The sequence below is a fragment of the Lipotes vexillifer genome, unplaced genomic scaffold (assembly GCF_000442215.2).
Source record: "Lipotes vexillifer unplaced genomic scaffold, Lipotes_vexillifer_v1.1 scaffold12, whole genome shotgun sequence".
Lineage (NCBI taxonomy): Eukaryota > Metazoa > Chordata > Mammalia > Artiodactyla > Lipotidae > Lipotes > Lipotes vexillifer.
In genome coordinates, this window is record NW_006796716.1 from 4,720,365 (window position 1) to 4,734,579 (window position 14,215).

The 14,215-nt window shown below is 46.3% G+C and overlaps 1 protein-coding gene across 1 annotated transcript in view; it reads right to left on the minus strand.

Annotated features, from left to right (window-relative positions):
* Window positions 1–2,283: 2,283 nt before the first annotated feature.
* Window positions 2,284–14,215, minus strand: part of STAG3 (STAG3 cohesin complex component) — a 28,745-nt gene continuing 16,813 nt past the window's right edge. The window contains exons 28-34 of the mRNA XM_007468901.1: window positions 14,154–14,215; window positions 13,897–14,054; window positions 9,425–9,599; window positions 8,855–8,956; window positions 8,476–8,554; window positions 7,333–7,392; window positions 2,284–2,328 (exon numbers count right to left, since the gene is read on the minus strand). The exon at window positions 14,154–14,215 is cut by the window's right edge and continues 1 nt beyond it. Of these exons, the coding sequence (XP_007468963.1) occupies window positions 2,284–2,328; window positions 7,333–7,392; window positions 8,476–8,554; window positions 8,855–8,956; window positions 9,425–9,599; window positions 13,897–14,054; window positions 14,154–14,215 (681 nt within the window). The remainder of the gene's footprint in view (window positions 2,329–7,332; window positions 7,393–8,475; window positions 8,555–8,854; window positions 8,957–9,424; window positions 9,600–13,896; window positions 14,055–14,153) is intronic.

Sequence of the window (14,215 nt, forward strand, 5' to 3'; positions counted from 1 at the left end):
TATTTATTTATTTATTTATGGCTGTGCTGGGTCTTCATTTCTGTGCATGGGCTTTCTCTAGTTGTGGCAAGTGGGGGGTCACTCTTCATTGCGGTGCGCAGGCCTCTCACTATCGCGGCCTCTGTTGCTGCGGAGCACAGGCTCCAGACGCGCAGGCTCAGCAATTGTGGCTCACGGGCCCAGCTGCTCCATGGCATGTGGGATCTTCCCAGACCAGGGCTCGAACCCGTGTCGTCTGCATTGGCAGGCAGATTCTCAACCACTGCGCCACCAGGGAAGCCCCCCACACTTTATCTTTTTCCTTCATTTAAAACATGTTCCTCGGTCACCTCATTCTGCCTGATCTGCTGTTTTTATTTCTATGTAACTGCTAGATTGGTTACATTTCCTGACCTTGGAAAACTGGCGTTTTGTAGGAGACGTCCTATACATCCCAGCAGTGCACTCCCCTCTGGTCACCAGGGCTACGTGCTCTAGGGGTGCCCCCTATGTGGGCTGTTGTGGCTAGCTAATTACCATGGGCAGTCTGGTAGGCAGAGCCGGCCCCCAGTCCAGTTGGCTTCTAGACCCTGCCTTGTGCAGAGCCCATCAACTAGTTGGGGCCAGGTCACAAGGCAGCTGGTTGCAGAACCCCAGGGGGCCCCAGGAATCCTGATGGTGGTGTCAGCTGGCTAGCTGGGTGGTGCTAGATCCTGAGTTCTCTGGCTAAGAGGCCCAAGGTGTCCCAGAGCTGAAGTTGACCTGCTTGTGGGCAGGGCCAGGGCCTGGGGGATGCTAGGGCTGGTGCCTACCTGCCTGCTGATAGGTGGCCTAGGTCCTGCCATGGCATACTGTGGTCTGCGGCTAATATCTACCTGCTAGTGGGTAGGGCTAGTGAATGCTCACTGGTGTGAGGCTGGTCCTCAGCCTAGTGCCAGCTCACTAGTACGTGGACTTAGGGCCCAGGGTGTCTTGGGACTGGTGCTTGCCAACTGGTGGGTGGAGCTGGGTCCTGGGTTTAGTGTGTGAGGTGAAGTCAGGTCCCGTGCCCCGCAGTGGACACTGCCTGTGACCTCAGAGGGTCTTAAGGAAGCCTTCCTGCTGGTGGGTGGGGCTGCCCTGGACCCCAATCTGGCCCACCAGTGGGCAGACACCAACCCCAGGACCACCCCAGCCCTGCAGTTTGCTATGTCAGGACCCAGCCAACATACCAGCAGCAGACGGGTACCAGCCCCAGGACCCCCTGAGCCCAGGCTAGCTGCTTGGCCTGACATATCCCCGAACTGGTGCCTACAGGCTCTTGGGTGTGAGGACCAGTGGTGGGGCTAGGTCCCAAGGCTAACGAACTGGAGGGAGGATTCCAAAATGGTACTTACCAGCACCAGGGTCCTTGTGGCAGAACAAGCTCCCCGGAATGGCTGCTGCCAGCATCTAGGTCCCCAGGGCGAACTCCAGTTGCGTTGCCTCCTGCCGCTCCGGGAGACTCTCCAAGATCGCAGGTGGCTCTGACTCAGGCTCCTTTCAAATTACTGCTTCTGCCCTGAGTCCCTGAGCATGTGGATTTTGGGTGTACCCCTTAACAGTGGAGTCTCTTTCCCATAGCCCTCTCGCTCTCCCCAAAGTAAGCCCCGCCAGCCTTCCAAGCCGTTCTGGGGGGCTCATTTTCCCAATGGCTGGGGAGCCTGATGTGGGCCTCCGAGCCCTTGCTCCTTGGGGACAACCTCTGCAACTGTAATTACTTTTGTGTTTGAGGGTTGCCTGCTCCGGCGGTATATAGGTCTTGACTATACTCCAACTCTGCCTCTCTTACCCATCTTGTGGTTCCTTTTTAATATCTTTAGTTGTAGAAGATCTTTTCTGGTAGATTCCAGTCTTTTTCACCAACAATTGTTCTCTAAATAGTTATAATTTTGGTGTACCCATGAGAGGAGGTGAATTCAGCGTCTTCCTACTCCATCTTGGTCAAATTCCCTTGGTCTCTTGGTGTCTTAATCATAAATTCTCACAAATGGGTCTACTTCTGGATTCTCCTTCCTAATCTATCCATTGTTTTGATTATTCCTGTGTCACTATCAAATGGTCCTAAGTAGAATGCTTTTACATTTTGATATTGAAGGTACTCATCCTTTCTCAGAAGTTTCTTGGCTATTCCTGAACAGTATCCAGAATTTTGAGCTCTGGAGACACAGGTGGTCATTAAATCTAACTACATGAGCCCTGTATTCATCAATGTTGGCCTCTTTCCTCTTTTGCCTTGAGGTACAGGTTAGACAACACAGGTCTGGTTAATGGCCACCTCCTGCTCTAACATTTCTTGGTGAAATCCTTGGAGCCACAGCCCAAGTCCTGCTGCAGAGAAAACGGCCCTTGTGGTCAGTCTCTAGAATTAGGCCCTTAAGGCTTTGAACTGGTGTCAGAATTTCACAGCTCTTCAATATTAGGTAAAGCAGGAATAGCCCACCAGGGGACCACACTCTACTTGAGTGTAACTGAGAAGATTTTAGCATAGGTGTAGCACTCTGCTCATGACTGGCTCAAGCCCTCTCTCAGTGAATCCTGGTGACCATTCTTTTATATGAGACATTCCTCATTTGAGTTTGTAGCATGAGACTCATTTATTTTTACATCTATTTTAAATGTGTGTAATAAGCCACCTGTTCCTGCATCAAAACAATATAAATAAAAGATAATATCTGAGTATACACTACATGCTAAATTTGTAACTATGAAGCTAATATATGTGAATCACTCACAACAATCACCTTAAGAGGCAACACTTTGTCCAGTATCACAAGGCTAGTAGTACACAGTGAACAAAAAGTGTAGCTCCAGAACCCACACTATTAACAACCATGCTGAGCTGCTTCTCCCAGTGGAAAATTTAAATTGAATTACAAGGTTCTTGTCACAAAAGCAGCAGCCCCTGCCACATCAGCAGAGAAACTGTGCTGAGTTCCCAGATCGGGATGCCTCCCCCTCCTGATGTGAGCGGCTACAGCACCAACACAAGATGCTTTACTTTTCAGCTTCTACTGCACACTCTGCCCCATCACTAGGTCTAATCTGCTGAATTAAATATATTTTCCTTCAGGTTTCCCCAGGATTCTGGGCTCCTGTTCTCTAGTTTCCTGAGGTTCACAGGTTCATCTTTGGTGAGTTTGCTGGTTTTCTGTTTCTCTGCTTCTTCCTGACCACACTCTTCAGTGCCTATTTCTCAGCCATCCCAACTAAACACACAGGGTTTTCAGTGAATCTGTGCTAAAGAGTGACTTGTTCTGTGGACCCTTTCCAGGATCGCAATGTTCCACCCTATCCCCTGGGAAGGAACTATAGAGCTCAAGTAAGACTTCAAAATGTTTTCATGTGAAAATACCTCACCCCCACAACCTCTCATGTCATCCAAGCACAAATTCTTCTTTCATCCTGTAACCCCCAGGGTCAGTGTTGACTGGAGTTCAAAGGACAAAGTGAAGACTTTAAGTGTCACTTAGCTGAAGACTTTTCTCAGCAATCTGGAAAAACCCTGTTCACTTTATAATTTAGGAGAGAACAACAACTCACCTTCTGGCAGAGCTCATGGTCACAAGGGAATAAAAAGTCTTACTGAAAAATATTTTAAATGATTTAAAAGCAATGATTCAACAGTAAGGCTAAGAGGCCATGCACAGCAATGCCAGTTCCCTGAAAAGCATTCCTTGCTGTCACTTATCAACATGGGGAAGGTTCAGCCTGTGCAGAGGCCTCCACCTCTCCTGCCGGAACTGGCCTCAGCTATGGTTCCATCCTGGCCTGGGCCTGACCAGCTGGTGTTGCTGCTCATGAAGCCCACAGCCCTGCCTCTGCCAGCACAGGGATTACTGGCACAAAACGCTTCAGAGCTGTAGTTGTCAAGGTGGGGCATTTGCACTGCACGTGGTACAAAATATCCACTGGCGTCATGCAGGAAAAATTAGTATTTCTAATTTTTAAAGATAACAGTAATAAAGTTAACTTCATTGTATTTTTAAGTGACACTGGTACCCTCAACTGGGATCCTCATGCCATGGTTCACCTCTAACAAGATCAGTATTCTACGGTCATAGAGGCAAATTCAAGATTACGACCAACTGCAACTTATGTGCTACAGGACGTAGTGGTTTTGTGGTTCCAAACAGTATGTACCCCCTTTAAGAATGCTGTTATTTGAACTTGGAAATCATTTTCTGACCTGTTGACAAGTCTTCCAAATGAAGAATCTCAGTGGGTTTTGACTCATTTATTTAAAAAGTAATAAATGCAGCCAAAGAAGCACCTATTCTACTTGGATTTACATATGTTTGAGACATACTCTTTTCAGTTATGAAGGTCAGTTTATTTTGAGAGTTTTTAATGAACTTTCAACTAGAACTTCAGAAAATGTTAAGCCATGATTTTAAAATTGTTTCTTAAAATAGGCGGAGTAGAATGACGTGAGCTCACCTCTTCTTACGAAAACACCAAAATCACAACTGCAAAACAACCACTGACAAAAAAATGCTGGAACCTACCAAAAAAGATATCCTACATCCAAAGACAAAGAAGCCGCAACAAGACGGTAGGAAGGGTGCAATCACGATAAAAATATTTCTCACTTTGCTCAGTACAACGTTTCTTTTAGAGCAAAAAAGTGTTTTTTGTACTGTTAACCAATAAAATATTTAAAAACATTTATTTCACCATAAATTCATCCATTACATCTTAATGTGTATAATAAATAAGTGGTAAATTTTAATATATAAATAATTTTTAAACTGATAAATATGTCCAAACTTCTGGCATCTTATGACTCTAAGGTTCTGTTTCAGTTACTAGTGCTACGTAACAAACCACACAAAACTAGTGTTGTAAACACCATTGTTTTATCATGCTCATGGATTCTATGGGTCAGGAATCTGGAAAAGGTACAGGAAAGATGGCTTGTCTCTGCTCTCTGATGCCTGGGACCTCAGCTGGAAGACTCAAAAGCTGGGTGTTGGGATCATCTGATTCACATCTGAACCACTTCTTGTGGCTGATGCTCAACACAGGCTGGGACCTCAGCTAGGTCTGCTGGAGGGACACCTACATGTGGCCTTTCCATGTGGCTGCTTGGGCTTTCTCACAGCATGGTGCTTGGGTGCCAAGAGTAAACATCTCAAGAAACAGGACGTGGAAGCTGCCAGTTTGTTCAAGGTCTGGGCTTGGAAACTGGCCCAGCAACACTCCACCATATTCTGTTAATCTAGCACTCACAGAGCCCATATTCAAAGGGGAAAGGACTTAGACCCAAACTCTCAATATACTGAGTGGCAAAGAATTTGGGGAACACGTTATAAAACTTGCACAGATTCTAAGGTTGGGGCTCTATCTACCACACTGGTCTGTCAGCTGCATAAAGATCTCCACATTTACAGAGCTTCCAACTTTCTCTTTTGATCTTGTGAAGTACCAGCTTGGCAGGCATTTAATAACTTGGGACTCCTCTTCCCCCTCCTGGATCCCTAGTGACCTCTACCTCTATATCTTTACCTTAGTTTTCTCACTCTGCTCCCAGATCCCACAGAAAAGCTCCGCTCTCTGGAACTGTTCCACTGAATACAGGCTAAAGATTCCCAGGGCACTGGTAGGCTGCCTTTCTAAAATGAGACTCACAAACCCAACTTCTAGCTTTTATTTGGCAGGGACGGAGGGGGAAGGAAGAAGAAATGAGCTTGTTTGGCTGAGTGACCTAATCACAGGAAATCATGGCTCCTCCTGCAGAAACCCCTAGACCAGCTGGATGACTGTGTCCAGCCTGGGACACCACACAGTGAGAACTTGAAATTACAGCAGATGCCCAGGACAGGGAAGAACTCAAAGTCCTATTTAAAAGGAGAGGCTGAAGAGTTCCTTAAACCACAGAAGGAAACAGTGAAAGCAGAAAGAGACGACAGTGTTTTCATGTATTTGATTGCTTGTCAGAGGGAAAGGAGAGAACAGAGGCGCTCTGCTGTTCCAGGAAGCAGAACAAGAACAAGTCAGAGTTTTAAGGAGTCCAGCATCCAGAGGCTATTTTGTGGCAGACTGGGTGAGAGATGATAGCAAGCACTGTGAGAAGAGAGAGAGATCAGAGACATTCTGGAGAATAACCTGCCAGGACTTGGTGAGGAACTAGCTAGGGAAGGAAAGGATGAAGGAGACGGTGGTGTTGAGGATTTGGGGCTGGTCATTCAGAATAACTTCTAAGTTTCTTCCAAACTCTCAGATACTGAGATTCTATAAAAGTTCAAGCTATGACAGGTGTCTCTGGGATGAGGGCATGAAATTATGCCTGGAAAGAACCTTTGAGTGAAGGCTGCCAAGATATGTGGACTGGCCTGGTCTCAGTGGAGGTGAGACGGGTAGGTCCACCCTTCAGCTGATCAGGATGCTACTCTTACCTTCCCTCTTCAGCCTAAACTGTCTCCACTAGATAAACTACTCAAAGGCAGCCAGTCTCCCACTTACTAAGCAATACATCCCTAAAAGCCAGCGTACAAAGCACCTAGCGGGGTGTGTGTGTGCAGGGATGCAATGCACCTGGTACATGGGACCACAGGGCTAGGCAGAGCTGCCTAAGACTCCAGGAAAGAACCTGACCTCCATCAGTTTAACAGTCTCTCAAGCCACAACCCGGAATTGACTCAAACATGTTTATTGAGCTAAATCAGCAAGGCACAAAAGAGGCTAGGAAAGACATTCCCAAAATACAGAAAAACTAATGGGCTCCTTCCACTCAACACAGGCAGTGCCTCTCTCCAATACTGAGGTGAAGCTCCCACCCCTCCAAACAGCAGAAAATAGGCACTCTGCTCAAACAGAAGGACAGAGCCATGGCACACCAGGAAGGACAGGGGGCTTATGACTGCTCTATCCTAGCAGCATCAGAGAAACGTCAGGTTTGAAAGGCACAGCCCACCTCTCCTTCCCCTCAGAGACCAGGGGTGGGGAAGTGATGATTCCTTTTGCTCCGTTTCCCATTAGCCTTTTCCAAGTGGTCATGTCGTAGAGGTGGGGAGTGAAGATGGGGAGGGACACAGGGTCATGTCAGAAATCCTACAATGAGAAAGATGAAAGTAAGATACAGAGACCTAACAACAGACCAAAGGGCAAAGAGATGACTGCAAGGTCCTCCAGAGGACAACTCTCATTCTCTTCCTGTACCACCCCTCCCGCAGGATACCCCTAAAGCCCCAAGGCAGCTGAGACAGCAGGCCAGGGGCTGTGGCCTTTCTTTCCACCTACTTGACAAGCACATGTGCTACCTGCCAGCATCTCCCAAGGATGCACAACTCCTCTTAATGTGCCTTCCACACAGTCTGTTTTGGGGACGCTCACCTCAGTGTTCAGCTCTGTAAAATCTAAGAGGTCCAGCCCGTGCTCACTGGGGGAAGACTGCTAGAGAGAATGAGATCAAAAATCAGTAAGGTCCCTCCCCACTCCCATCATCACCTGCAAACAACAACAAAAGGTCCCTTTCCAGTCTCTTGTGACAAGCTTGAAGGCTGGGGTAGGTCCCTGAAGCAGCCAGCGAGGGAAGAGGAGCAAAGTCAGAGTGGGCAGCAGCGTCAGAGTCATCAGAGAAGTGCTTCCTCTCCTGGCCTGCCAACTGAGACCCTTAAATTTGTTCAGCTTTGGAACGAGAGAATGGGGTTTTTCCTGAGGGGACTTTAGGAAAGACTAATAGAGGCCTTGCTGTCTAGTCTCTGGGTTGAACATGTTATCTGGTTTTCCCTTTGAGCACAAAACCTCCACTCCCCTCTTCTACTGTGTCCTTTCTCCACCTTCAAAGAGAAGAGAAGGGAGCAGAACAGCAGCTGACACACAATCCTTTTCTGTTTATAAGGCGCCTTCACTTCGTATTTTGTGTAAAAGGTCCATTTTAAAGATGAGGGGATTGAGAAGGGTTAAGGAGCTAACTTGATAAAGTGGTAAAACGGGAAGACTTTTAGGTCTCCTCACTCGAACTGCATGCTTTTCCTACCGAACTGGCAGCATATCCTCCTGACAAAGCAGGCAGGCAAGGGTAGAAAATGGAGTGACTGGAGGAAGAGGGACTGGGGCAGCCTCTAAGGAGAGAGGAAGGAAGGTCGGCTGTGCCTGTGTGCGTGTGTTATGAAGAGACTTGCTGAACAGGCTGCAAGGCTGGAGACTGGGTGACCTTCCATCTCTGTCTAGCTCTAGGACTCCCTTTAATTCTTAGGAGATTAAGAGGCAAAATACCTATAAGGAGATTCAGAGTGTGGGGGTGTTATTCCAGTCCAATGGTATTTAAAATTTTTTCCCCCTATTTCCTTAAAGTCCAAACAAAGTCAACAGCAACTTACAAACCCTTCCTCCTTTACTCTGTGATTCTTTCAAAACGTCTTGGGCAGCTTCCAAGGACAAGGCAACATCAGGACAGAGGAGAATCACAATAGTTTCTCTCCCTCACATCTGCTTCCAGTTCTAGAGGGAGAAGGGACTGTTGGATCCACTCACCTTGCCTGTACCTTGCCACTCTTCACTTGAGTCATTCTGAATTTCTAATTCTTCTTCATCCTCTTCCATCAGGCTGAGCCTGGAAACAGTGGCAAAGAGTAGAGGTTTTCAAGGACCCCTGAGAGTTTCTCAGAGGCACCCCAGGGGAACAGGGTGGGCAGCAAGCAGACCAGGGCTCCAGAGTCCCACTCCAGCTTCAATCAAAGCAGCTCTACTGATATCTGTTTTACATACTAGGGTTCCATGTTACACTGGAAGGAAGTGTTCTGTGGTTAAAACAAGTCCACAAAGCACCAGCATAGAAGCAATGAGAAGGAAAGAATCCCCTCACAATGGGTGACATCTGGAGTGAAGACAGAAGATGATGAGAAAAGCTCACCGGGTCAGCCGGCTGCCCAGACCAGGACCCAAAGAGTTGAGTGGAGTCTGGAAATGCTGTGGACTCGAGGACCTTAACCTCTGGGCACCTAAAAGGGGCTGGCTGTTGGGAATGAAGGTGGATAAGTGACAAGGGTTAAAAATAAAGGTAGGGCTTCCCTGGTGGCGCAGTGGTTTGGAGTCCGCCTGCCGATGCAGGGGACGCGGGTTCGTGCCCCGGTCTGGGAGGATCCCACATGCCGCGGAGCGGCTGGGTCCGTGAGCCATGGCCGCTGAGCCTGCTCGTCCGGAGCCTGTGCTCCGCAAGGGGAGAGGCCACAACAGTGAGAGGCCCGTGTAACGCAAAAAAAAAAATAAATAAATAAAGGTAAAAAGAGGAGGTAAAGTGGCCAGCATGAAAGCCAGTAAAAAGCTCAGGGTGGAGGGGAAAAGAGAAAATGTAAAGCTAAAGAAAGGGGAAAGGACTGGAGAAGAACCCGAGAATGAGGGGGTGCTGTGGGAGGGAACAACACAACAGAAATGACGAGACACCGAACTGGGACATCACAGCCGGACTCTCCTGGGGCCGCACCCTTGGGTAAATGCCAATTCTGAGCCGCCGCCTTCTTCCATCTCTTCCAATCCCCCCAGGGGCTGCCTACTTTTCACAGCCGTTGAGGTGAGGGTGGGTGTGGGTGGGATACTGTTCAGCTGTAGGCTTTCCTCCTGTGATGCAGAGATGTCCTCTCTGTGCCGCCTGGAGGGGCCTGCAAAGCAGCAGAGGCACATGTTAACTGTAGACCAGGTACCACCACCGACACTTTAAGTTTTTCAAGACCTGCTCAGAATTTGGTAAGGAAAAGTTATAAAAGAAGGGAATGGAAAATCTAGATGGTCTCATTATGACACGACTAAAAACGAGGACAGCCCTATGTACTATAAAAAGTAGGGTTTACAGAATTGTACCAAGGACTTGTCCAAGAAAAGCTCATTACACAGCTTAGAAAACAAAAAGGAAAGAGACATACATTCCACAGATAAACAGTAACGTACAAACACGAATGTGAGAGAGGGTTGGAGTCCCTAAGATTGAGAGGTCTCAGTTAATCAATGAAGACATCTGAAATCCTATTCATTCAAGATTTCTGTAGTGAGAAAAAGCTTAGAATGGCCTGAAAAGAGGGAGGAAACACGAGGGTTAAGGAGAAACAGAAAAACGGGAGACTGGATTTTTTAGAAGCCAGAAAAAATGAGATAACTGCAATGTCAGCACAGTTCTAATATGAAGGGTAAATGGAAGACCTGGGGCTTAAAATATTAAGGACTCTCTCCTGCAGAGCTCTAGGAAGGCAGAGGAGGAGAAAAAAACCCCAAAATGTCTTAGAAAGCCTAGGAAATGCTATTTTTAAAACATAACTCAAATCCATATTAGTATTTGTCAACTGTAAATGTTCATACCCCCATTACCCTCCCTCCCCACAGCCTTGTTTGTACACTGAAACCGGCAACCGGAGAGTGAGCTGCTTCTGGTTTAAGCAGAGGGCTACCGAAACAGGGAAGAGCCACGTCCGTGAGCTGTGTTCCAAGAGAATAAACCTTGGGCCCCCACGTGACTCCTAATCTCTCCAACCTATTATCACTGGTGTAATGTCCACAGATTGATTCAGCCCTGGGACCTCTCCCTAACTCCATCTTCACTGGCTTCCTTAGCCATTCAGGTTCATGACTTTAAGTACCAACTCCCACATCTATCTCAAGTCTGCCTGCCCCCCTCACTCCAAATTCCTGTCTGTCCAACATCTCCACCTGTAGTAACACGGCTCATACCAAAGCCCTGGTCTCATTTCTCACTCACAGCCTTCCCCATCTCAGGTGCTATCAACTCCATCCTTCCAATTATTAGGCCAAAATCCTTGGAGTCATCCTCAACTCCTTTCTTTCTTACATCTTACATTCTTTCTTATTATGAGGTCCTATTAGTGATATCTTGGAAATATGTCCAGAATCTGGCCGCTTCTCACCATGTCTGCTGCTCCTCTGGCTCACACACTCTCATCTCCTGTCTGGGCCCCCATAGCAGCCTCCTCACCAGCTCCTTGGCTTCAACCCCTGCCTCTCCTTCGGTTGGTTCTCAACACAGCAGCCAGAAGGAACCCCTTAAAATTTAAGGCAAATCCTGTCAATCCTGTGCTCAAATCCTCCAATGTTTACCCATCTCACTGTGAGTAAAAGCTGGAGTCTTTATTCTGGCTCGTATGCTTTGGACTCCTAGACCTCTTTGGTCTCATATCCTACACAGTCTCCATTCAGCAATACCGGCCTTCTCTGCTGTTCCTTGAATGTGCCAGAGACATTCCCACCATGGCCTCTGGACCGGCTGCACCCTCTAGTCTGCTATTCTGATATACACAAGGCACCCCCTCTTTCACTTCCTTCAGTTTTCTCCCCTGCATTCATGTTCTCTCCAAGGCCTTACCCAATCACTCTTTGTAAGACCACAATCCCCACCTCACCAGTATTTCCCCATCCTCTTCCACAGCATGCATCACTATCTGACACTGTTCGAAAGAAAGTTCACTGCAGTATTGCCAGCACAACTGAGCACAAGGTGCTCATTAAGTGTCTGGTGAATGAACAATGGAACGGACCTTTTCAGTTTTCTCCTACCTTTACAAACTCTGTTTTAGGCAAACCAAGCTATACATCTATGTGCTTTGGCAAAATCTTACCTTTCTATGGTCTGCTTGTGCTCTTCTGCTAGCCCATGATACTCACTCCTCTGGTCAACTTATATAAATCTTACCCATTTTTCAAGATCCAGCTTAAATCCCATCTTCTTGATAAAGCCTTCATAGATCAACTAAACTTAAAATGATACCTTCCTTCCCTGAATTCTATAGCATTCATCTGTCAAATCCCTGGGAATTTATTACTTACTGGTGACTTCATAACTCAGATTTTCTATAAATGTATTTTCTTTCTTTTCAGTTAGATGATAAGCTGCTTGAGAATCCTTCATGGCCTCTAAAACACCTAACACGGTATCTTGCATATAGTATGTCCTTAGGTGGTATACAAAAGACATTAAAATGAATTCATACCCTACCTCACAACACACACAAAAATTAACTCAAAATGGATCACAGGGCTTCCCTGGTGGCGCAGTGGTTGAGAGTCCACCTGCCGATGCAGGGGACATGGGTTCGTGCCCCGGTCCGGGAAGATCCCACATGCCGCAGAGCGGCTAGGCCCGTGAGCCATGGCCACTGAGGCTGCGCGTCCGGAGCCTGTGCTCCGCAACGGGAGATGCCACAACAGTGAGAGGCCCGCGTACCGCAAAAAAAAAAAAAAAAAAAAGGATCATAGACCTAAATGTATTAGCTGTAACTAGAAAACTCTTAGAAGAAAACACAGGAATAAATCTTTGTGACTTTAGGCAATAGCTTCTTAAGACATCAAAAGCACAAGCAACAAAAAAAATAGTTAAGTTGAATTTCACCAAAATTAAGAACTTCTGTATTTCAAAGGACACCATCAAGAAAATTAAGACAACCCACAGAATGGAAGAACACTTTTCTGTACCATACATCTGATAAGAGACTTTTGTCTAGAATATGTAAAGAACTCAACAAGAAAAGGAAAACCCAATTTTTAAATGAGCAAAAGATTTGAACAGACATTTCTCTGAAGAAGATATACAAATAGCCAATAAGCATGTGAAAAGATGCTCAACAGCATTAGTCCTTAGAGAAATGCAAATTTAAACTACAATGAATGAGATACCAATTCACAGCCACTAGGAGATGGATAAAATAAAAAAGACAGTAACAAGTGTTGGCATCAATGTAGAGAAACTGGGGCCCTTGTACATTGCTGTTGGGATTGTAAAATGATGTAGGCACTTTGGAAAACAATTTGGTAGTTCCTCATAAAGTTACACATAGAGTTACCGTATGATCCAGCAATTTCAGTTCTTAGGTATATCTCAAGAGAAGTGAAAACCTACATCCACACAAAAACCTACACGTGAATGTTCACAGCAGCATTATGCCTAACAGAAAGTGGAAACAACCTAAATGTCAATTAACTGATGAATGGATAAATAAAATATGGCATATCCACTCAATGGAATGTTATTTGGTCATGAAAATTTATGAGGTACTGATAAATGCTAAGCATGGATGAACCTTGAAAACATGATGCTTAGTAAAAGACACACAAGGCCACATACCATATGATTCCATTTATACAAAAGGTCTAAGAATAGGCAAACCCAGAGACAGGAAGTAGATTAGTTATGCTGCCTAGGCTGGGGGAATGGGGAGAATGGAGAATGACTACTAATATTTTAAAATGTACCCTAGGGCTTCCCTTGTGGTGCAGTGGTTTAGAGTCCACCTGCCGATGCAGGGGACACGAGTTCGTGGCCCGGTCCGGGAAGATCCCACATGCCGCAGAGGAGCTAGGCGCGTGAGCCATGGCCGCTGAGCCTGCACGTCTGGAGCCTGTGCTCCGCAACGGGAGAGGCCACAACAGTGAGAGGCCCTCGTACCACAAAAAAAAATTAAAAAAATAAAAATAAAATGTACCCTAAAAAGCACAAACACACACCTCAAACTTGTGATTTCTAGGATATTACCACTTAAGATGAGACTATATTTAAAAAAAAAAAGAAAATCAGTTTAAAGAAAACAACAGGTAAATTATAAGACAGGTAGTGATCTGAAGATTAAAAAATCATGAAGGTTATATAAAAATCTTTAAAAATTGGAAAATAACAAGATGTCACAGAGAGGCATCCTAAATGTACAGATTTCTGAGTTCAATCTCTGGTTTTATGATTAGTTTCTATTTAATTTTTCACAGAAGTTCGCTGTTTTTAGTTGGCTAGATAAACCTTGAAGAAAATGAGTACCCTTAGTGATAGTAGGTGATTAATGAAATACTTATTTGACCAAATGCAAGAGTTTGAAGGAGGCAAAAGCCAATATGCTGCGTATCTAGGTAGTGGCGATCAAGGAAGTAGCACTGAGCACCCTGATACCTGCATTCACAGCACTTTACCTTCAATGCGCCTCTTCTTGGAGCGGGGGTAGCCCTGAGGGTTGGCCTCTGCTGTACTCTCTACAGGGCTGAGGGACTGGCAGTAGGTGGTGACTGGACCCCAGGGACGGCCAGGTGCCTGGGAGACACGTTGCAGACACTTTTCCAGGTAGGACAGTCTAAGAAAGGGGTGGGATGGAGAGGCTGAAGTGGTCACAGGCCCTCACCACACCCTTCTTCTCTAACCCCCATCTTTATCCACCCACGCCCTAACTTACAGCAGCTGCTTGTCCTGATGGAAGAGTCGGGGGGAGAACTCTGAAAGGAGCTCCAGGAATGC